The 25,069-nt window shown below is 47.6% G+C and overlaps 1 protein-coding gene across 20 annotated transcripts in view; it reads right to left on the bottom strand.

Moving 5' to 3' along the window:
* Positions 1 to 3,883: 3,883 nt before the first annotated feature.
* ZNF618 (zinc finger protein 618) overlaps positions 3,884 to 25,069 on the bottom strand; it is a 162,363-nt gene continuing 141,177 nt past the window's right edge. For 19 of the 20 annotated variants that reach the window (XM_080402016.1, XM_080402012.1, XM_080402011.1 and 16 more), the window contains 3 exons: positions 18,966 to 19,043; positions 13,817 to 13,918; positions 3,884 to 12,736 (listed from right to left, as the gene is read on the bottom strand). In XM_080402016.1, coding sequence (XP_080258142.1) covers positions 11,223 to 12,736; positions 13,817 to 13,918; positions 18,966 to 19,043 — 1,694 coding nt within the window. In that variant the 3' untranslated portion in view covers positions 3,884 to 11,222. The remainder of the gene's footprint in view (positions 12,737 to 13,816; positions 13,919 to 18,965; positions 19,044 to 25,069) is intronic. The other variant, XM_080402006.1, reaches the window with a different exon arrangement.

A 25,069-nucleotide genomic window follows, 5' to 3' on the forward strand; every position in this document is an offset into this window, starting at 1 on the left:
GAGCCTTGGCCAATGTCCACGTGCCATCAGAGGTGTGATTGCAAAGCCCACAGACATACGCTGTCTTCTTTCTCTCTGGCAGCAGGCAGGGCAGTGTGGGTTTTAGGTGCCCACCACGCCCTTACCATATCTGTGGGCTTCCTCAAGCCTACCGAGCTCTTTCTTGCACGAGTCAATTCCTTATGGAGCTATCGCACCTAGTTGGGAAGAAGAGGGACTATTCTGGTGACCAAATCACGTAGACCGACAACTCTATAGGTCAAAGATGTGGATAAGATCCTGCCTTGGTAGCCCCTGGACTCCAGCGGTACCTTGGGTATGTGGCTGGCTGTAAAAACTTGCCTCATGGCAAGACCACAGGTATCGCTGTCACGGTGATCAGCAATGAAGCTAACACATGGAGACCAGGCAGAAAATCAGACAAAAACTAGTCTAGATCCTCCTGTGCTTTGTGCCTACGTGCTCTATGCTACAAGGGGCTAAATTCTGCCTTGCTGCACATCCTAGGGAAGCCTGAATCCCCACAGGCAGAGCCGCCTCGTGGTTAGCAGGACTCCGGCAGTTTATCTGCGCCAGCAGGAGCAAAGGCTCAGCTCAGGGGCTCTCCTGGGAGGCTGGCAGCTCCTGTTCTCCTGCACTGCGCACTTGCCTCAGTCTTTTGAATTCTGCACTTTGCTGAGGCTTCTGGTTCCTCCTTCACCATTAACCCAGAGCAGGACTCGGACCAGGAACGTGCCATTGCTGAGTCCATCACCCACCCTGTCAGCATCCCACGTAACTGTGCAAACCGCCTCTGCCATTCACACCTGGCTATTGCACTGTCAATATTTCACCATTAAATTTTTTTTACAAACTGATCTCATGTTCACAGTTTGGCTTTCACTGTTTTGTGGGGTGTTTTTGCACGGGAGAAGGGATTCTGTAGCTGGCCCATGCCGTCTTGCTTCAGGAGCCACAGGGACTCTCCAGCAAGGAACTTGTGGAGATAGCAGGAGCCTGGACAAGGAGCATTGCCCGACTCAACAGGCTGAGCTTCTCAAGGACCTGAGAACACTGTTCTAGTGGCCCTGACCCACCTCACCTGTGGTGTACATCCACTCCCTGCCCATGGCCCAGGAGCCCCGTTTCAGCTCAGCTCTGGACCTTCCCTCCTGGTCCTGAGCTACGCTGTAGCAAGTCTCCAACTCGGCTGCAGACGTGCCATGCCTGGCTGATCTACACTCTGACCACAGACCAATTCCCACCTTGGCCTCCACCCTGTCCCATCACCACGGGCCGGCCCAGTGACTGCTGGCTGTGCCTGACCCTGGCCACCCTCAGCAGGTCCCAATCCCAAGCTGCAGACTGACTTCCCAGCTTGACCCCTGACCTGCCTCACCACCGTGAGCTTACCTGATGATCTGGACTCTTGGCTGAGCCTGGCCATGACCTCTGGGCCTACCCTGCCCACCCCACTTGGAGGTGATGGGACCCTCCCCTGCTCCCAGCACCCCGTTCCCTAGGGAGCAGCTGCCCTCACGGTGATGCGTGATGGAGCAGCAGCAAGAGGCAGAAACTGCAACTAGCAGGACAGAGACGTTACGTTACATGGCACGGGTCAAGGTGTAGCGTTCTCCCACACATTCAAGGGGGCATGTGGCCACACACCTCCCCCCCCCAGAGGTCTTGCCACACTCCTGGGGCTGCTGCTCCCCACCCCTCACTGTGATCCCACATACAGGATCTCAGGATGAACAAAACTCCAAGGCACGCAAGTTGTTGAAGACCAGATTAGAGATGGTGACTTAAAATTAGCTTTGCTAGATTCATCAGTCCTCCTGAAATTAGAGGAAACTATGGGATACCTCCAGCATAGCCCGAATTCTGAGCTACCATTTCCTTTACTACTAAGGCTAAAGTAGTTGTGTCCTGTTAAGGCAGAAATTAGAGAATCGAGAAATAAACCAGGATTAGCTTAAGCTGCTTAAGTTTGCATTTGCAATCTTATTCACCCTTTTAAATGGGTCTAGCAAAAAAAGGACGATTTAGTGCCAGGAGACTTGCCAGCATGCCAAGGTGCATTGTCCTCCAATCTTCTATGCCTTTTTGATGATACATTATCCACTTTAAATATATAGATTTTCAAATAAATCATAACTCCCATCTGGATAGGATGTGAGGGCATCTATCTGACCATTTACTGAAACCACTTTCACATCAGATCTACTGCAGAGCTACAGCCATTCGATTATATTCTGGCAGTTTATTACCGTGGTTTATCTTTACACTTGACCACTAGGCAAGAATTTATTTGACTGCCAGACCTATCATCATCCCGTGTCTTTGGGCGTTGTTTTTTCCCAGCTAACAAATTCACTACAAACACCCCAATTCCCAAACAATTTTGTTTGGGTTTTTTTTGTGGGGGTGGGTGCAGGGTTAGAAAACCCCAGAGGGTATCAAGACAGGTCAAAGAAAAGGATACATGAAGGGTGATGGACAATGTACCTTGGATTTTCTGGTGGTAGGTCTGGTCTTCTCCTTTGAACCCTGGTCCACGTATTTGTTCCGCTCGGGACAACTCCCCGGTTGCTCTGGTTCAGCTGGAGGTGGGTCCCGGAGCTCCGGACAGCATCAGCCAGTCTGCGGTCCTGCATGCAAACCCGCCGGTGGTCCTCACTCCCCATCGCATCCTTGCGACCCTGGGAGACACTTTGGATGTAAGTCAAGACTGGCAAAGCCTCCAAGCAAAGACTTCTGTGCCCTTTCATATCCTGGCTATCAACATAAATACAGGACCTGGTCTGGTGGAAAGGACCAAGCCCGCTCAATGCCCAAACACCTTTCTCCTGGGGTGAAAGCAAGTTGACAGATCGATCTGCTGGTACAAGTGAGAATCTCTGGCCACACCAGGCAGAAACACGGCACCTGTGAGTTAAGACTATCTTGCCCAGCACCAGCTCGCACTGCTCTAGCAGCACAAAAGCCAGCCGAGCTGAACCTGTCCCGGTGGTGTGAATACATGGACCGCGTCACACCACAGCAAACCCCTCCAGCTGGCCCGGCAGTCTCGGTTCACTTTCTGATACGTACAAAAATCTCCCTGGCGAGAGAGGAGCAGGTTCACTGCACTGCCAACCAAGCGTGAGACAGAAAATGCTCTGGAAAATGCTTTAGGGAGCTCTGGGTGCACAAGGGATGCAGGGAGAAGCCCGCTGTAGAGTTTCACGGCTGATGAGGTCCATCAGGGAGACCGCTGCTGAGCTTTAGGTCACTTTAGTGGATGCTTTCCTTCTTCACGAGACACTCGGCACTGGCTGATATCCCATTCATGTGCTTGAAAAATAGAAAACCCCAGACACTATTTTTGTTTTTTTCCTAAAGGTTGTTTTATTGTAAAACCATAAATACAACACTGACATGAAAATCCTCAAGCAACGGATGCTTTCTTACAGTTACAGTTTGTCTTCTGCCTTGGCATCAACTCTGAAAAGAATGTTGCAGAAACATGTCTCTAAGATATCTCCAAATAACCGAGCTCTGGCCTGGAGCGCTCAGCTGGTTTGGAAGCTAAGTGGAACTATTCCTCCTCTCTTGTGGAATATTTCCATTCAGACAGCAACAGACTTGTAAAAACAGCAACATTTAAACACCTTGATTTTTTTTTTTCTTTAATAATCCTTTTCATTTGACGTCAGTCTAAGTTTCAAACAGCACTGAATTTATTTAGCTGTAAAAACCAAACCAAACCAAACCAAACCAAAATCCTAAAAAGAAAAAAAAATCAGAACTTGAGTTGGCCTCAAGCGTTCATATATCACAATGAAAATCAGCAACTCAACCCCGTGCAATATTGCTCTCTATTGAGTCATTCGATCCACACCAACAATACATGAGACTTCAAACAGGTTTTGTTTTGTTTATTAACACAGCAAGTGTGACATTAGATAACCTTTTAAATACAGTACATGGTACAGTGCAGGGCCAGCTGCCCGCACTTTTCCCCATTATGAAGACAAAGCCAGCGGTGGCGGTTTATAAAAATATTGTGTTGCTACAAAAGTATAAATTAATGCTACCGGTATTAAGAAATATTAAACACATAAAACTTATAAGGATTAAGAAAAATATTCATTAATACCTGTAGAAAACTCTGGCCTAAAAAAGATATTTTTTGTATATTTTTTGTATATTTTTTTTTGTATTTTTTAAGATGACATGAGATTCTTGCACTCGCACGTAGAGACACACGCAGGTGCATCTGTGGTATTGCCTAGAACATCTGCATCTACAGAAAGGAAGGAAATGCACACAAGTTACTGAGGGGAGGGAGGGTGAGGAGGGAAAAGGAGAACATTAATCATTTGCTTGATGAAACAACAAGAATTCTGCTCCCAGCAGAAGGTTTTGAAAAATGAACATACGAATGAGGAACAGCTTCTCTTTTCAGACTGGCTGCAAACAAGGATTTCCTGACGGTTTGGTTTGTCGGCAGGACACTTTCTAGCTACGGCGTGGACCAGAATCCTCATGGTCTGGATGATGTGCGTTCCTCCTGGACTTACAGCCTTGGCTAGTCACCTATGTTTCAGTTCATCCATTATCAGTTTTCCTTTTAAATAATTTAGAAAGAAAAAAATATTAAAGTCCCACTAAGTTTAAAGGGACCACGGAAAACAGCTCCTAAGACTGTTGCTCCTTCCAGAATACATGCCTCCTTCCTTGAGTGGAAAGGTCCTTCTCCATAGATAGCAAGAAAATAAAAAAAATCCCTCCTCCCACCCCTCAGCCCACCCAAAAAAACCCCAAACATCCTATCCACACACATTGCAGAGACCGCCACAAGAACCCCCAGAAGACTGAAAACAAGCATTCAAGGCTGATGAGGCTGGAAGTGTCTTTTTAAGGAACTTTGGTTGTAAAAAGCAAGGGTTTGACATGCCTGTACTCATCAACTCCACTGGAAAATATTCCTATTGTTAAGGCTGCGCTGCTCACCCGGGTACCAGGACAGGCTGACCACTGTCACCGACGCTGGAACGATGGGAAGGAAGAAAATCCTTTCAGTCAGTGGTTGATGTTGTGCAACAATGAGCCATTTACAGGACTCATTTCAGAAGCTATTCTAAAAAAATTCAAACTCAGCTGCCTACAGATCATTAAACCCTAAAGGGTCGACTGGATACACCGTTGTCTAACGTGAGCAGAACTCTTCTGTCAAGTTATAAAACAAAGGACTCTAACAGGAGTAGTAAAAAACTCAACTAACCAGCCAAACAAAACCCAAAATTCAACAGAAATCCCGCAAACATTCAATATATCAAATTAAATTTCAGGGCAATACACTCTCATTGGTTTACCATTTCTGGCCTAGCATAAACGAACGATCTCACAGCACTAACGAGGCATTCAACTTGGAGCTGCGCTTGGGTCCCCCTCTCTGCGTTTCCTCCCGTCGTTCAGCGCCATTTCCCGCAGCCCCAGGAAGATGACAACCCGTGGCACAGGGACAGGTCCCATGCACTGTGACAATTCTTATTGCTACGGAGCGACAACTTCAGAAATACCTGACACGGGAACACTGCATCTCAGCCAGTGTTTCTGGGCATTCCCAGTGGGCGCCGCAGATTCAAGATCGAGGTGTAGCACAGAAGACGCACAGCAGAAGCAGCAAAACGTTTAACGCTCTCCCCACCCTGATTCTTGCCCCTCGGCAGTATAAGGGTTGACAAGACATTTTCTCCTCAGCCGGTGTTTTCTCCTCTGTCCCTCCCACAAGTCAGCTACTTCCCTCCTTTATGAAACCCGGTTAATGTACGTACTGGGGTGCTGGGAAGGGTTTGGTGCCAGTGGTGAGTGGGAGGATGCGGAGGAAGATGCCCTGTGAACCCTCCTGGACCCATCAGTTACAGGACTGGCATTTCCCACCCCTACATCCAGTCTCTTTTCTCGGCGAGGTCCAAAGCAGCCCTGTGCCTTACGGAGTGTGCTCCATGTAGCTGTACAGCCTTGTTTTAAACGACAGGGCTCAGAAAACATTCCCTTAATAGGCTCCTCCCAGACTTCTCCCCCTGAAAAAGTTTCCCAGAACCTGCCTTTAGTGTCTTTTTGCTAATTTTCATCCCGTCACTCCTAACTGTTCCATAGGGAACAACTTGTCCCTTCCTGCCTGTGCTCCCTCTGAATGCTCACGGGAATTCCTCTCCACCTCCTTTAGCCAGAGAGATGCAATTAGAGATCCGAGCCTTTCCTCAGTACCAAAGCAGCACCCCCAGCCTTTGAATAACCTTTTGGCTGCTCTTTTACTGTCTTTTTATTTATCAGGAACTTGGTGCTGTCTGGAAATGCATGCAGCATTCTCCCGAGTAGCACAAGGTCTCAGTCACCCTGCTCCTGTGCAAGACTACATCCTGGCTTGCCTACTGCGGGATCCAGAAAGTGGAAATGGTCCCTCAGACCGGGTAAGGCTGAGCAGACACATCCGCCAGGATAAACATACGTGGTAATTACTTCTCATGCTAAACCTTCCATGTTATTGCAAGCAGTTGGAAAAAAACAAAGCAACCAACCTGAGACATCTCACTGAATATTGTATTAAATGAGAAACCACAATTTAGAGCTCAAGCAATTTGCAGTCTCTATTTTCAGTCATTCCCGAGCTTTGAGAGTATCTGCCACAACTTCATTTGCAAAATGCACATAAGGGTCATGACTCCCTGAGCTGCTTCTGGACATATTCTCTGATCAGCAGGGGAGAACACCCAGCAAATGCAGTTAAACCAGTGCAGGGGGTTTATATGGGTGCTTTAACCAACTTAACTCAAAGTTAAACCGGTTTAACCAGCAACTAACAAACAACTGAATCCGATAAAACCTGAGCCCACAGTCAGTTTTCACAGAAAGTTTTCCAGATTGCACTAGTTCAAATACAAGCAAACCAGTTTTCTTAGAACAGAAATAGCTTTGACAAAAAGGAAAGTTTACTTCTGTCTGAAACCGACCCAGGTGCAAGACACCAAGCCCATCTTGCGAGCCAGGACACAACTGCCGTCTGCTGCCAGAGGCATGGGAGGAAGAGACAGACACAGGAGACAAATCTGGGCTCCGTGTTCTGCTCGGGCTCTCTGGCTGCCATACTCACACAGGAACAACCTTCTGTTTTGAAGAGCTCTGCCTTTGTGTCCCACTTGCTCGCTTTTCTAGTAACAAGGATCTTCAGACAGCATTGGAAGGCCCTTTTTTCTTTAAAGTTCACCTTCTGTTGGTGCTTGCTCCCCACCTGAAGACCATAATCCTTCCCAAAGCAAATGTGTAGTCAGAAAACGAAGTCTGCAAGGTCAGGCACACAGTAAGCAGCAGAAACAAATGAATGCCTGGACAGCACACACCCCATTTTGGTGTCCCAACACATTTCTCAAGTGTGAGTAAAGGAAACAAACAAGCAGAAGGCAAATTCCCAACGTGACCTACCAGAGGATGATCCCAATTCTCAGGACTTCTCCTCCCAGCTCAAAGGAGCAGAACCTCATGACTGCTCTGGCCAAACTAAGAGGCCCTCTCCTCTCCGGTCTCCCCCCACAGGACGGACAGTGCTTACAGCCCAAGTGCTGCTCCACACCACTGAGCCAAGCACAGAATAGTTAGCGTTGCGATAACCTGTTAAACTAAGAGCTTCCAAAATTCAGACCTTGGTAAGGTAACTATGCTCCCTCGAATGCAAATCCCAGTCTTGAACATGGAAGGAGAAATAGGAGCAAGAGCTTGGCATTTAGGGCACACCTGTGCACTCCAGATGTGCTTCTCTTTAATGAAGCATACCAGACAAAAATCAGCCTGTGAGCAGACACAGCATGAATAAATAGCTCCTCTGAGCTGAACACCTGTAACCACGCTTAAGACTCATGAAAAGCTGTGGCTTCTTTCACCGAGTCGCTGGAGAAGGGGGCTGGCCAACCAGCTCCTCTTCTCACCAACCTTCCAAGCTGCTCCATTTTAGCGCTTTAGGTTTCATCTTGTTTTTTTCAGCTCCCGAGTTGAGTTTTTAAGTCTTTGGGAGAATCTCATCTACCAGACATCATTGCATGGCTGCTTAACATCCATCGTTAGAGCAACTACAACCAAAGTTGCCTTGGAGGGGACAGTTGCTTGAATGGGGGAGAGGGCCAGTCAGCCCCTCTCTTGGGTCGTCACAGCAAGAAAGCTCCAGATCTGAATGCCAAAATCACACTGTACAAAGGGGAGGGGGAGACGGGCTGGGAGTTAAGGGTGGCTGCGGCTTTTCTGTTTGCATGCCCTGGCCATGCAACCATGGTCCAGCTCACTGCTGAGCACAACCTGGCAGCAAATGGTTGTGCAATCTACTGCAATTTTACCTCATTCTCAATTCCAGGGATTTAAACCTGTGCTCACTCTGCTTTGTCCACTTCCCCACCCTGAATGCCTTGCAGACAGACAACACAATGAGCCTGAGCTGGCAGATTCCACAGAAGTCATCAGCCTGTCCCTTAGCAAAGGAGTGTTGGGGCTTGGAGCTTTCTTTTCAAAGGAACGCAAGGGTTTTGCACATTCGCCTGAGCACCGAAGAGCCTGTGAGTGGCTCTCAGGGTCTCAGGTGAAGCAAGCAAAAAGGTGTAAGTGCCGTTAGGAAAAACAACTACAAATCCTGTCCCCAGTTCGGCCCACCAGCTGAGCTGCTGGTACACACTGTAGCCTCAAAAGCTAATCTTGCTTTGGATCCATCCTCCAGCCAAGTCTTCTTGCTGCAGGATACCTTGTGCTTTTCAGTGGGAACAGAGCACAGCACAACCACTTTGAAACTGGCACACATCTCACTTCGTTTTTTTGTTTGAGACTTAGTTCCTGTTTGTTACAGGTTTCTCCTGCATTGCAGTGCGTTACCACGGGCCCAGCTGATGGCTGGGCAGACAGCATTCGACTGGGAGCAAGTAAAACCAGCAAGAAGCAAGTTGGCCCTACAACCAACACCTCCATCTGCAAAAGCCACTGCCAGAAAAATAAGATGTCCAAGTGCCTCTGCCTTGGCAGCTCATTTTCAAGTGCTGCCACCCTTGCAGTTGTCAGCGGGGTCGCAGACTGTATCGTTTAAGATATCCATATGCAAAACTTACATTTAGGAGACAACTAGTTCGCCCTGATGCCAAACAGTGCCAAGCGGTCAACCCAAACGCTAGACTCAAGCTAATAGCACGGCCTGTTTCTAGGCTGAAAACGGGCAAGACAGCTGGGTGCAAAGAACTATCCTCAGTGACCTTGACCTAGGGAAGGTCTCTAGCACGCCAGCTGTTCCCCTGTCCGAGCCCCACAGCAGTGAAGCTGTCAGGTAGTGCCTGTCAGGTTCAAGGCATCTGCACACAAAGCCTGAGAGACTGGGTTTGCTGTTTCTCACATCTTGGGACTTGCAACTCCTATTGCAACCAGAGACGGGCAGGTGCGATTTTGGCTTAACATCTGTTCAACAGCAGCACTTCAACGAGAGCCCCCAGTCTCACCACCGCATTGTCAGCAACCAGAAAATACCGGGGTGCTGATAAAGGGTTTCAGCCTCCAGCCTGCCGGCTCAGAGCTGAGCGAGTCCATCCTCCCGAACCTCTGATGCTGCGCTGCTGCCACTGTGGCTGCGGCTCCAGAGCACGTTACTGGAAGCAGGATAGACTGCTTCAAAAATAAGAATTTGCTTCAATTTGCCTCTGGGATACGAGTCCCAGTGATGAAAAATTAACCGCCTGGCACCAGAAGTTGGGAATTGTCCAAGAGGCAGCAAACCTTTCTGAAAGCCTGCAGAGATCCCATCCAGCAGCCCATGAACTGTGTGCAGAGCACTGGCCTTGGTGGACAGCAGAGTGACTGAGATGTTTTTGTCTTACGCTGATCTCTAATTGCATTTGGGGTGAGCCAGTAAGTGTGAACGTTTCAGGGCCTGTGGCCTTCCTAGCCAGAACAATTCAGCAACATAACAAGTAGTGTAATGCACTGTAGGTATTAAAAAGACATTCGTGCTACTAGAGGAAACCATTCCAAATAAAATGGGAAGATATTCTTTGCACTCAATCGGGAGCACTTACATTCAGAAGGATCTTTGAGCCCATGCACTTCTCTAAGCTTCCTTCAAACCCCAGTCTGACAAAACTGATGATCTTTGTTCCCCTGAAAAATCATACACCTTGGTTTGTCCTTGGCCTTGCGAAGGTTATTTTGGGTGTGTGTGCCGAGAAACACTTTTACAAAAAGTTTAGGTACAAGGGTTCTCAATGGCAGCTGGCAGACCCCGGCAAGCTTGCTGATGGCCCACAGGCATCTGTGCTGTCGCCACTTGCTTGCTTTTCCTGGTTTCTAGTTTTTCCATAGAAGCAACTGCTGTTGTTCCCATAAGGATATTTAATCGCAAATGGGCTGCGCTAGAACAAGTTTGAGAACGCCTGATGTACAAAATTCACAGAGAAGCTAATTAACACCGGGAATTCAGAAAAGAGGTTATGCTGTAAAAAATAAATTCAAGAAGCGTAACAATTACATTTTCTGCTGTGAACCATTTCTCTTAGTTTTAAATCAAACTTATAATCACTAGCTAACGTGTTAAACTCAAAACTGGGAGAGAGAAGAAGAGTAACTTTTGTGTTTTGGAAAAAAACGTGTATGAAAAAGTTAAAAATAAAATAAAAAGACCCCTTAAAGTCTCCCTTCCTGATTTCTAAAGATACTGGTGTTCGAAAAACACAGCTGCCCTGATAACATGCACCGTATGTCAAGAAGGCTGCAGACAAATGCCCTCAAGGTGTACAGTTATTCAAAGGAGCAAAGTCCAGTGCAGAACTGGTCTGTTCAATGTGGTCTGATTATCCATGGCAAGATGGCCCAGGGGACAAGAGGAAAGGTGGGGTGGAGGAGAAACAAAAGAAACTTCAAGTCACTTTAGATCTCAGCTGCCTGAAGACTTTAGAACATCAGCCTCCCATTCGTCTGCCCACTTGAAAACATTAGAAAGTCTGTCAAGTCCACACACTATCTATGGAAAGGAGCACGTTCCTGGCAGAGGGCTGTCTCTCTCACGTGCTCAGCTTTCCTTTCAAACTTAATTTTATATATATTTATATTTTTATATATATATAAAAAAGCACTTGGTTTCCAGGGGCATTCATAATGAGGTCCACAGTGTTTAGAACTTAAAATTCTTTTTCTTTGTTTGGAACAGTGTTTTAAAGTTTTGTTTTAATTAAAAGACAGTCTTAAAGCATGTTGGACTTCAAAAACATGAGTTTGTTCATGTCTTCTGGACTGAGTAGCCGTCTCCTTTTGATTAAGAGAGCCTGCTCACACATATTTACACATTCACTTCTGGCACCAACAGCAGGCACTGCTAAGAGCCAAAAGGCTAGCTTGGCTAGTTTTGTATGCTTTTGGGTAACACACGACCAGTACTGAAAGAGGTCAGGGGTGGCCTGGAAGAGAGGTTCTTGCAAATAATCATACACTTCATTTTTCCCGAACCAATCTTCTTCCTGAGCTGCTGTGGCTTCCCCTGCTGCCCGAGGCTTCTTGGTTGAAGGTTCAAATTCTGTTTCTTCTGCCCAGGACTCTTTCACCTCATTGATCAACTCACAGACCTTGCCAATGATCTCTTCGTGCTGGTATGGTGGGACGGGCCGCAGCTTCTGCTGAGGGTCTAAGATCATGGCTACCTTGTGTGCCGAATGAACTTTGAAGTTCTCCTTCAGTGCCTCCAAGAAGAGGTGGCAGAGTTTGCTGACCACGCCAGCATCGTTAGCTTTGGAAGTGAACAGTTTCTCCAGTTTGACGTAGGTGGGCAGTACCAGCTGCAAGGTGGGCCGGCTCTCATTGCTCAGCTCAATCACTGCCTGTTTCACTGGAGCCAGAATGGCTGCCAGGTTGCTGAGCAGGTGTTTGTTCAGGTTTTGGATGAGGTTCATCTTCTTAGCCCTGCTGTAGAACTCGCAGATCTGCTCGTAGCGCTCATGGACGAGCAGGAGGGAGTCGGTGACCGAGTTCCAGCAGGGTGGGGGAGAGGTCTCTTCCAGGGAGCCAAAGGTCTCCTTCGAGAGGCCCGTGGATCCTGCCAGATCTTCACAGACATTCAGGAGCTCGATCACTTCGTGCATATTGCGAGCCTGTAGTGTTCGCTTGTTCAGCACACTCTGCACTACCGAGTTCAAGGCACAGGCTGAACAACGCAAGCACATGCCTGCCTTGGAGAACGCAGAGGAATTGACTTTGCAGTCTGTGACGTACACCGTCCTGATCTCTGACATCACAAACTCCGAGAGCACGTTCTGTACCCAGTGGTGGATAAAATCACCATTATCTCGAATGTCTACGCCCTTAATTCCCAGGACGTAACTCTTGATGTGGTTGCCTTCCACCTGATAAGCTGTCAGGATGTAGCAAGAATCGGGACCAATACTCTGTGAGTGGCAAGTGACACCGATGCCAAGGCACGCGTTGCTGCCCAGGGCACAGGTGACTTTCACCTTCACTTGGTTGTACATCCGAGGCAAATGCTTCAAAGCCAGTGTGTTGAAATTGCCAAGGATTTCGGTGACAGAGAAGGCACCATAGCGAGCTCCGCTATCCACCAGGGTCTGTGCTAGCTTGATGAATTCCTTCCCGCTCACCACACTCAGAGCCCCAAGGTCAGTGCACATCACCCTCAGGAGCCTCTCAGCAATGTTCTGCCGCTCCTTCTCTGGGATCGCGCTGTTCCCTACTGAACCGCTTGCAGATGCTGCAGTGAAATACAAGGAGGGAGAGAAAGCACCATATGAGCATTGGCCCTCTGCAACAGGAGAGAGGAGGAAGTCGCAAAACAGTTCTCAGAGAGACCCGAAGAGGTGGAACATGCCCAGATGATGGAAGAAACGTCTCCAACCCTGGATTCCTTCCCCCTTCTGGACAGAGGAACCTCCAGGGACAGGCCTTCTTTTGCTTAGAGCTGCAGGGAGCTTATCTGCATGCTTTCCCTGGGGTGGGGGCTGAGACAGAGCACACACTATCTACTCACAGTCCAGTGCCTTAAACCAATGGCCTATCTGTGGTGTTCAGTAATACCTAGTTAAGTTATAATAATCACGTGTGTTGTTTACTATCCATGTCTAGGGGCTGGTGGTCATAGCTTAGCCTTTTCGTTTTTGTGATTTGACCTTTTTTTTTTTTAAGACAGTTATTTTAAGAGGAGTTGCTCCAGTGAAGCACACAGCTTCCTCCACCATCTCAAACAGTGCCGAAGCCCCAATTTCCATTTCTTCCTCTGAACTCCACCAACCCCACTTTCTGTGGCAGATTTTGGGCAAAATGAGTGTCAGTTTTGGCCACACCAGAACACAAAAGCACCATGATTTCGTATCATCCTTCCCTCAGGCTGCTCAGCTCAAGTGCTTTGGAACTGATTTTCCACAGGGCTGAATTTTACCTTTTCCCGTGGTGAAGCAAAAGCTCACAGGACGAGCTGGGGATAAAGCCTGACAGCGGCTGCCTGCCAGCACAGGGAGTGACAGGTTATGCCTATGTGTCACACTCTGGATTAGTTTTTTAACTCCAGGCTGGGAACTCTGACCTTTGATTAAAAGTTAGTTATTTCCAGGACTTCCCAAATGCATCCTCCTCACAAACCTTTCCAACCGTCTCCCCAGGATTCCCAGCACTTTCTGCATATAAGCACTCCCGTAATGGTAGGGATGAAATGAAATGCAGTGGGGCAAGGACACGGGCCTTGTGCAATGCCCATCGCTGCTGCACCCTCTCTGACAGTCACTTGTTCAAAGTGGACAGGTAAGGCCAGGACAGAAGAGCAAACACTGCTACGTACTATTGTTGGCGTTATTTCTTTGGAGCTGTGGTTTCCACTTTTCTTCAACAACAGCTAGAGGTGATCTGGGCTGGCTAGAGGCAATATTGTTCTCGTTGTCAGCTGTGGGACAAGAGACAGGGAGGTGTTAGAAGCACAAGATAATAATGCTTAAAGCACAAAGAAGGGGAAACAGCACCCATCTGCTTAGCACTTACTTATGGTTCCCTTAACCAAAGCGACAACAATCTACCATTCTCTGTAGCTTTTAAGCATTTTCAGTGAGATGGCACAGTACTGTCAGAAACCTTGGAACTGTCTTTGGACTTGCAACCTATCACCTCCCAAAATGTGGCTGAAATGACAATAGCTTTTCTGTGCACCAGCGACACTGATGCCATCAGCACACCTTGAGAGATGTTTCCCAATCAACTGAAACCACACACCAGGAAGAATAGATGTTCCTTGTGCAATCTGACTTGTGCAATCTACTTGCTTTCTAAATGACAGGAGGTGCAATATTTATCGTTCTTTTGCCTTATGGCATCCTTCTTCCCTGTTCTTCACTGTTAAGCACTTTGTCTTTCAAGCTACGCCCAACTCCTCTGTATCCAGGGCTCTTATTATAATCTTCATATATGGTTTCCTCCCACCGCAGAGAGAGGGCCAACCTCCTCTCGGGCTGCTCACCGCTGCCTCAGACTGGAAATGAAAAGAGAAAACCCCCACGTTTCTGGAGTGTGACCAAAAATTGTTCCTCACTCTGGCTGCAAAGACACCAACTGCCCTAGGGGTCTTCGTGTTCATGCTCCTGTTCCTGTGTATGTAAGTGGGCTAAACACTTTGGCTGCCAATCTAATGAGATCTTTCAAGGAAATGCAGTCAAGGTCAGTAAATTCTGTATTGTTTCCATGTTCTTTCCTCTCCTGTGCCCCAATAAATTCTCCCCACCCTCTACAGGGAATTTTCTAGTTCCTAATATGCTTCACTGTGAAACTGTGCTTTGAAATAGGCTGTGAAGCATCATTAAAGCACAAAATGAAGAGAGGTGGAAAAGGGAGAAAGATGGAGAGACTGATGATCACACTGAACAGAAGGATGGAATTAAAAACAAAGAAGACAAAACAGGTCCTTTATGCACCACAGCTGGACTCATCTCACCCAATTTTGGACACCCCTGTTAGACACACCTCTCTTCAAATCGGCCCCTTAGGGCTCCTTTTACACTCAGTGGCACAGAACAGGCTTAAGACTGCAATTCGTTCACCCGGGCAGAACTAGATGCCTCTTGTAGTATAAGATCCATCATGCTCTGAACTCACCTGGAGTCATGACTTCTTCTCCACTGATTATAAAGGGAGTCCAAGTTGACCAGTTCAGGTGGCAGTATCTACAGCCTAGGCACACCGGCATGCAGCGACATGAATCCTCCCCCAGCGCTCCAGACAGCAGAGCATGAATTAGATGAACACCTTATTAAGGCACACACAGGCATGCTGCTCTGCAGCCCAGGCTGATCTGGTGCTGTGCAGAGCAGGGGGCTGCCCATCAGAACAAACAGGAGAGGGCAAAGGTGCTCTCCTTCATGAGTGGCAATGACCTGGGAGAGAAGGGAGACCACCACGGATCTAGAGACAAGCAATGAAACTCCAGTGCCCTCTTAATTACAAGCAAGTCCTCTCAAATTTGAGCAGCTCTGCATGTTAACTGCTGGGGCACTCACAAACCTCGCTGATGAACAGCCACAGACTGCACAGGTATTCTTAGGCCTGGGCACTGCACCTAAGTATACCTAAGAGCAATCCAGGGTATGAGAGAACCAGGGTAGACTCTGGGACTGCCTTGAGGACCATTCCCAGGGAATTCACTGGTCATGGCTGGCACCTGGGGAGCGCTGCCATGCTCAGAACTGCAGCCAGCGGCCAGTCTTTGCAGGAGTGGAAGAGACGTGAAGAGCAGGAGGTGTTCCAGTGAATGCCAGTGATCGATATGACACATCAATTTTCCCCCAGCATTTGCCTAGACTAACTTCTCTTGAGCTAATGCCACCAGTGTCCTCAACTGCAAACATCTGTGGGTAGGCAAAGGAAAATGCTCGATGTTGCCTACTAACTTTGTTCATGTTTCAGACCTTCCTTGTCTTGGTGAGGGGTGGAGGGGGAGAGAAAACCTCTGTATTTCCTCCCTGCAACTCTTTATCTATTTCATAATAATAGAGGATTTATTATGTACAAATATCTGCTGGCATTCAATATGGTATTAATGAGATTTGTGCATTTCAGCCTCATCTTCCTTATCAGGCAGTCTGTGAACTACACAGATCATGGTTCTTTAATTTCTCTTCATGCCTCCAATCCTTTAATCCAGGTTCAGCCTAGTCGTCCTTTTATTTTTTTAGCTCTAGATTGCAGGAAAGGCATTATATGGTAGCACTCGACCTGAACAAAGTACTCTAAAGGGAGTAAAAGCTGTATATTGTACAGTGTAATTACAGAACAAATTCCTTTGCCTGGTGTTCTGCTGTTCTATTTCTGCCTTTCAGCATCCAATTTACATTCTAATTGCTTCTTCTCACTGTGTAGCTGCTTTATGGAGCTATAATCTCTCCTTATTACCTTCTAGCCTCCAGGCTCAGCCCTCTGAATGACTCAAGAGCCAGTATGTCCCTGCTTTTGCTCTTTAGGCCAGCAGCATGTTGTTCCCTGTCTTCAGTCACTTGCGAGGGGGGCTCAGTGGATGCACCACATTTAGTTGGAAGAGATTAGCCCTTTGCATCAGACACAAGCCAAACTGGACTCCTGAACACATTAACTGAGGGAGTATTTGACCCATGTAAGCTTCTTGTATCTCTGCATCCCCATAATGAAACATTCCTTGAGCCAGGCACAGCGACTGGTACAAACCGCTACTATGCCAGTGTCCCCAGTGTGTGGATCCCATGCCACCAGTGCTGACTACCGCAAGGTCTCTGCACTCCCAGACTTCAGAGATGTTGTGCCAATGGTGTTTCTTGGATATAGAAATCCCTGAGCTCTGACAGGCTGAAAGGCAACAAACTGCGACCAGAGTAACTGCAAGCCCTGTGTAATCGCTACCGTTGCTCTGCTTAAGTACCATACCCCAAACCGGACTTCCACCAAAGCTGTCTGTAGCTTTCACACCTCTTCATTTTGTTTTGCCCTCGTCCCGCAGGAGAAAACCCCGCGCTAATCGCCCCCAGCTGCACAGGTCTGGAGGAAAGGCTGGCGCTCCCTCCAGAGGAAGAGGCATGAGCACAGGACTGGCAAGCACCATGCACAGAGATGCCACAGCAAGGGATGGCTGCTTTCACGGGGGGCAGCCTCCGTGATGCTGGAGAAAGCACTTAAAGAAGACACAGACAAGCTTGCTGTCACTGTGCCACTGAGACATTTGGGAGGAAGCAGCCAAGCAGAAGACAGTGACTTACAAAAAGAGCAGGGAGAGATGAGAAAATACAGTTTCACAGGAGTAATCCTGAGTTGGGGAGAGGGATTTACCCATTAATGTATCTCTGCTGACATTACATGAGTCAGATCACAGGTACCTGCTCCCTCTAGCCCTGTTCTGTGTCCGAAGTAACCCAGGTTGTAAAAGCCCAGCATCCATGACTCATTTGCAAGGAAGAGAGGAGGAAGAAGCTGCAGACAGCATTAGCTTAAAATTTTCAACGGCTCACGCCTTGCCACGAATTGCCATTCTCCCTTTTGACACCTTAGCTTGGGCCCTCCTTTGCAGCTCCTTTACTCAGCGTCACCAAGAGCTGTAACTTAAAATGCTGCATTTCAGTACCAGAGACCAGAACAAGGAAAAGGATGCTCAGGACGCGGCTTGGAGGTAAGCAGAAAGCGCTCCTGACAAACAGCAAGAACAGTCCCCAGCACCGTGGAGGTGGCAGCCACTACCCTGTGTGGAGCTTCGCTGCTCCTCAGTGTAACAGGAAATCCTATCACTCCACATTAACCAGCTTATGTTCTAAACAGAAAGTAATGTCCAAAGAACTCACACCATCTTGTAACAAATCTAAATGTCTCTTCATAACCTTGAAAAGATGATAAATAAAGCAGACACTGAACAACACACAAAGCCTGCACTGAGATTTGCCAATGAGAACTGAACTGGCACCAAGGAACTGCTTGGATGAAGAACCCAAGGGGCACTATTAAAATTAGGACTAAAACTAAAATATAGAACAAGATAAGAACTTTGATTTGAATCATTGTTACAGAATGGAAAATATCTTTTCCTCAAGGCACTTGTCCTTCTGTGCCATTCTACTCAGGTCTTACCTGTAAAGTGAGGGCAAATGCAAGCACTGAATGTGTATCTCAACAGAGCAGCTGTCTGTTGGAAAACACCAGTCTGTCAAAGGTGAATTAATTTCTAAACCTGTGTTAATTCACTTGAATTTTCATTCAAGAGGGGGAAAAAAGGAAAAAATTATGCCAATATGTTAAAAAAATCCTTTGCTACATTTTAGAATATTCTGAATGCTGTCTTTGAAAGTGCTTTGGCTCTGAAATTTTACAATCGCCTCTATTGAGACAGAAAACAAAAAAGGTGGCTTAGAAACAAAGTAGTGGAACCACTCCTTAGAATTTTCTTTTGTAGATAGCTGAAAAGGAAACGAACACAACTGCTGAAATGGCAAATTCTTCTGAGAACACATTTCAGTCCTTTGCAGAACTCCAGGAGACACAAGCACAGAAAAGGACTTGTGTGGGCAAAGGCTCTGCTGCCCTGCAAGTGTTTTTGCTTTATCTGCTTCCATGAGAACTACCGTTTTTGCAGGAGGAGGGATTTAATCTGCTGTAGGAGTGACCCATTAACGCTTATGCAATGAGTATTCCCTAGATACCTTTGGATAAAGGGGATGAGTAGTTGGATGTGCTCTGTGCGAGCATGGCAGCACGGCACGGTTCCTCTCTTCCTATGGAAAGGAGTAATATTTATGATATACCCTGAGCCTTGCACTGTTGCAGCCACTGCTACGTGCTCCAGCCTTTGAGTATCTTTTTTGCTGCAGGTGAAATTACTGGGGCTTTGGAAACCGTGAGCACAGAAAGCTCTATTGACACACAACGGGGTCAACATCAGGCATCAGCGCAGAATTTAATTCTCCGCTTTAAGCGAGTCGAAGTGCCCAGCTTACCTGCATGGGACTGCATGTGCTCCAGGAGATTGTTATAAAACTGGAACTGGATTCCACAAGCTCCACAGGTGTAAGGCTCTGTTTGGGAGAAATCAGTTCAGAAGAATTATACAGAGTATGCAGGGAAGCAGCACACGTGCATACTTCAGTTTGTACAGTAGCAGGGCAGTGCCTTAAGGCCCGGTCCTTGTCACCTCAGCCCACGTGTGCATGTCACAGCAGCTCCTTAGAACCGAACCCACAGGGCTCGGGCTGTGATTTGGGAAAGCACATGGGCACGTCACTGCTTCCTGGGCTGGGGTCAGGCGTTTTTCCATGTACTTCACTTTACTGCCACGAGAAGGCCCGGGATGGCAGAGGGACCGCTCGTGCACTAAAGTGATGCACCTGCCAGTGTGTGTGTGTGAGATCTCAGTGAATCTGCACAAAGATTTGAGAGGCTACACACTGACCGGGGTTTACTAGCTCATGCCTGCTGCAGGCTGTTTTAAGCATATCCTTGTTCTTTTTAAGCCTGAAAGCAAAGCATGGTGAATTCATTTTACATCCAATCTGTCAAATTCCAGCCTCTGCTGCCTTTCCTGAGTAAGACAAGGAGCACTGGGTTGTGAAAAATCCTGTTGCTCAGAAGCTGGGGCATGGAGAAGTGCCACAGGGGGACTCAGCTTAGGTTTTTTTGTGTCTGTCAACAAGTGCAGCGAGACTGGGGAATGGTGAGTGCCACTGGGCTCGGTGGCAGCAAGTCGCTGGGGTAAGCAGAGGCGGAGGGGAAGAAGCACAGAAATCAGAGCTGTGCCAGAAGGCTGAGAGCAGAGCAGGAGAGCCATGTTGCCAGAGTAATACGGATGAGCTGGAGTCAGGTAAGAGCTGAGCGCAGAGCTCCCTCATGAGCTGAAAGATACGTTTAGTTCTGTTCTAACAAGTATGTTGAAAGTGCAGTTTTCCCACTGAATTAACCTAACAGCAAATGTTTGCAGTTGCTCGTTTAAACAGTATTAGTTGAGTGCATTAGTTGACAGACGTAATATCAAACTACAGTGGCTGAAATACATTAACATTGCAGTTTGCTTCTATACCTCCAAATACACCAGCACACTGCCACCACTTAGGCTGTGGCATTTTGTTTCGTAACAGAAGAATGGACAAATGCAAGCATTTGACATATAAACAACTCAGCATATAAACGCCTGGCACACGCACAGAGCAATGCCTATTGCTACAATATACCAGAAATCTGTACCTATGTTCAAAGGGAAAAACACATTCTGTATCAATGAATAAGCAAAAGCACCAGCATGTGGGACGGAAGAACGAAAATACAGGAAAGCACAAGCCTGACTTGGCTACAGTCTGTAAGAAGTCTATCTCAGGTAGCAAAACCCAGAATTCATCAGATGGCTACAGGAAGCTGCGAGGGAAAACATAAAAGAGACCATGAGCAGTTCGTATAAGCTATACTTAAATGCTGTTAGGTTAAACACCCTGCTGTGCCTTTCCCACAGAACCTACAGCCCTCTGAAACAATGGAGCCAGCTCCACCTGGAGAAGCTGTGCTCAGTGCTTTATTTAACTTACTGTATTTTCTTGTGATGCTACTCCTGTGTTTTGCTGTAGTGAGGAAGTTCATTAATACTGTACTTAAACGTGCTTGTGAAAAAAAGGGAAGACTTTGGCCCCTGGGTGGCACACTTTGGAATTTCAGGACTGGGCAATTAACATGGACTGGCTGTTTCTGCTGGAATCATCAGTAGTGAAATAGCCAGTTGCGGTGAAATGCCACAAGAGGTGCAATGTAATCTAAGTGTTCAGACCTCTTCTGTAATTATAGGAGAGGAGAAGACCCCACATGGGTGCAAACCATCCCTCTTAGATATACATTTCGATGCCGAATGGCCTGTTTGATAGATGCACCTATCTGACCCTGTTGCTTATGAAGCTTATACTGCTCAGATGGAAGTGTCTCAAAGTAAGTGGGTTGATTCCGCCTTCAAATGTCAAAATTAACATTTGATTAATCTAATGAAAGAAGTCACAATTCAAAAAGACTGCTGAATGTTGCTGGCAGGTTCCCGACAGGATCAGAAGAGCTGCAGTGCTGACACCACGGCAGCTTACAAGGCCACCACCCCTGTTCTTTGCCCCAGCGCTGTGCTGGAGACCCTTCCGCTACAAGAACTGGGAGAACAGAACATGCTGTACATCTCAGGTGCTTCAGAAACTCTGAAATTTAGAGGTGTCACACCATGGTTCCCTGGGACACTTTCAGGTCTCCATGTGCCATTTATAAACATCAGCAGGCACATGCATTTCCTTCTGTCATCTCTGCCTGTAGTAACCTTGGCCAGAGGAATTGGTGACGGAGCAATCCATCCTTCACTGCTGCAGTCCAAGGACCCTTCTCTGCTCCCAGACAAGTACACAAACGCCACAATTCCCCTAGAAGCAGGTTTCCAAGTAGCTGCCAGAACAAGTCTTCCTCTAAGCTCAGTTACAGGGCACCTCACTGGGAAGCAAATCACAGCCAGCACTCTCCAAGCAGCACGTTTCTCACATTCATTTTTCTCTCCTGTTTCTCTACATCCTCACATTTCCCTCTCAGCTTATTTTGCCTGAGCTGCTTTACCTTCCTCCTGTTACAGTCTCAGCTGTTTTATCACCATAAATCTGTGCTTTCTTCTAGCCCTCCCTTTGCCTGACTCCTGACCAGTCTTTTCTGGGTTCTCCCCATCCCCATCTATCATGCAGTGACCATCGAGGTCTCCTCGTTCTTTACCTCAAGCTCCTCCCTCTGCCACTACAACACATTGTGTACTCAGTATATTTGGTGCACTCAGCGCCTCTGAAATGTCTCTCATTTGTAAATCTTCACAGAAAAATCCTGTTGATTTTCAGCCCATTTCCAAAAGCCTCCCCTTCTATTCTACTACAGATGTGTCCACCTCTGTAAACAAAACCCCTGTCTGCTTTCAAAAAATCATTTCTTAATTCTGAAAATGCCAGAACATTTTCTAAATACTTTTGAGACAAAGAGTCTACAGTTTGCCACAAATGAAAATGATGGAAGTTAAAACTAGGGATAAATTTTAAATTCATCCAACAATTCAAAATTCTTTCCCAGGGAGGAGGGAAGGGATACTTGGGAGGATGTGCAGAATCCATGTGGAAGTGTATGGACTCGTTTTACTTCCCAGGGCTTTCTCAACACTCACACTTCTGAGATAACAGCTTCTAAGCCCCTTACGCTCCACAATGCAAAGAGCTGGCAATAGTCAGGCTGGCTGAAAGGAGGGTGGGATGTGTCAGTGCTGGAAGAGGGAGAGGGATCTGGAAGGTGGAGAGAAGAAATAGGCAATCTGTCTCTGAAACCAGGCAAAAGCCACTGCTGGAAAAGAACTGCCCACCTGGGCTGGTACACACAGCCAGTAAATTCCCCCTCCCTTTGATTTCTGCTTGCAACCTAAAGGTAGAGTTAACTGGAACAGCCGTCAGAACTGCTCTGAACATCCCTGTGAGCCACACTTGTGCCCCATTCTCCTTCCTGGGAGCACAGCCCCCTTCGCACCACTGCAGGACCTGCTTAGCTCTGATCCCTTGGCATGGGTTGGGGAGAATGGTGCTCCGCTTTCTCCAAGCTCCCTCTATTTGCATTCCCCTGGGCAGATGCTAAACACACGCTGGTGCCAGCTGGTCTCTTGCTGCGTACTTGGCTTGCTCGGGTTGTGAGTTGGGACTCCACACCTATTAACCACAGCTCCTGGAGGCCTGAGCACCCGCAGGCTGGTCCAGGATGTGGGCTACATCATCCCGAAACCCCACCAATTGCCAGTGTGCATGCAGGGTTGCCGCATTCACATAACCTTCCTTCACACAAGGGACTGGAGCATAAATTCACCAGGCTGCATGAGAAGCTCTCCCTTCCTCTCCTTGCTTCCACTACTCACTCCTAGTAACCACTGCTCCACCTAAAGCACCTGGGTGATGGGAGGGGAGGGTGAAAACAGCCCAAACAGCTTTGAAAGGTGGAAGGAGACAGGCAGAGAGCTCACTGAGGCTGCCTTCAGAGTACTCCTCCTTTACAGTCTGAAATCCCGAGCTTTGGTTGCTCTTGCTTTGTCAGCCAGGCTGTGACCTGGGCACAAGGTCCTGCAGTTTGCATGTATTCTCTCTACTACTGACTGCCACTAGTGCATCCTACAAAAACTGCAGAGTAACAAATGAGCCATTAAAAACCTGCAACATTCAACTCTAAACCTGTAGCCCAGCACTCTCACACTTCACTAAACGTCTCAGAAGATGGAATGCTCCTCTACACACCTCCAGAAAGCAAGCTCTTCACAAAGCAAGCTCTTCACACAGCCAAGATCAGAGCCACGAAGCTGGGGCACCAGTCAGGGATGCTGCATTTTCTGCAAGCCCTGGGATACATCTCGAGCTCTCCCATGGCTTCATATTCAGCCACAGCTAGGATGCACTTTCCTGCGGTAGTACGAAAAGCTGCAGAGCCTGTGCAGCAACATGGAAATGGCTCTGCCTGACCCCTGACACATGTGGCTGCGCAGGGAGCATGAGCATCTCTGAGCATCGCCTATTCTCCAGGTTCTGCCACACGGCTGAGCTGCACATAAGAGGCTTTGTTGCAAAAAGGGTGGAAACAGGCTCCAAGTCTTCACAGAAGGGTAAGAAATCATGAACTGGATGCCCAGAGAGTTTACGCTACCACATTAACCCTCTATCTTTCTGGCTCTGTGTTGTTGCTGCATGTCCAGAAGCCTTCTGCAATCCTGTAGACTTAATTTGGCAGCAGAAAGTCCGTGCATGAAATGGCATGTTGTGTGGGCCAGACCTGTCCGCACAGCATCAGAGAAGAACAGGAGAGGGTACAACGTTGAGTATGTGACAGGCGACTGGCTGCACAGCACCTACACTGCTCCCCTGCTATCTGCCACCCACCATCTTCTCCCATCTCCTCCCTCCTCTGATCCCTCCTTCGTTGCTGCCTGTCCCCTTCCACTCGGCGCCTGTGGCACAGAGCCGGCAGGTCTTCCTCAAGCCATGCTAGCTGTCGCTGTGCCCCCCCGCTCCTTCCACCACCTGCCATGCAAAGCAGCAGTCCCCGGTGCCTGGAGATGGCTGCCTCTGAAGCAGCAGTGCTATCTTCTCCCCAGCAAGTTGAGGATCGCACTGGGCTGAGCCAGGATCCTGACTCTGAACAGCTCTTCTGAGGCAAAATATTTGAAAATTTGGGAGGAGGAGGAAATCGCTCTCTGAACATGTCCTGTCTGCCAGCAGAAAAGGGCTGCTCTACAGCCAACTGATCTCAGTAGAGTCTGACTTTCATTCCCAAGTTTTCCCACAACGTAGCAAGGGCTACACAGTGGAAAGCACAAGAAAATCTGCTACAAGCAAGCAGTGCTGTGCTGTTAGAACTGCAAACACCCATCCCAGGGCGCTTCTAACAGTGTCTCGCAAGCTGTCTGAAACTCAAGCATTTGGCATCCCCAAGCAATGGCATTTCATTCTCCTATCAAGCACCAAAGAGCTTTCCTCCCCAAAAAGAAGAGACATTTGTCTGTGGTGTACTGGGATGTGGGCTGCTGAGCACAAAAAGTACTCCTTCTCCCACAAAAGCATCCTTCCCCAGAAAAACTGACCTCTGTTGTAAGCCAGGTCCCTCTCCACTCTGAACAAGACATGCTGTCACATCACCCTTACTGGTTGCCCAGGTACTCTCTGAAAACACCTTTACAGAAACCTGAAGCACCATCAGCTGCTGAAGCCTCTTCAGTCCCTTGAGCCACACAGAACTAACACTCACAGTTGGTTGCACAAGTTGAAACATCTTTCCCCAAGGCTATTATTAGACACTTTTATTAGTGCTTTTTATATATACCCAGTGAACAAGGCTCTAGAGTAAGGCAGCAGGCTATATAAGCCAAGACAGAGAAAAAACATCATTTGTGCTTAGGTTAAATAAATCACTCTAATTCCCATGTTAACTCTCATTGCCACATCTAAGCCAGAGAAAATAGCAGAGCCTGGTTTGAGGCCAGGACTGAACATGAGTCGAGAGCTTTTAACAGAAAATTTCAACACAAACCACCCTG

This window comes from Falco punctatus (assembly GCF_963210335.1).
Source record: "Falco punctatus genome assembly, chromosome: 9".
NCBI classification, from domain to species: Eukaryota; Metazoa; Chordata; class Aves; order Falconiformes; family Falconidae; genus Falco; species Falco punctatus.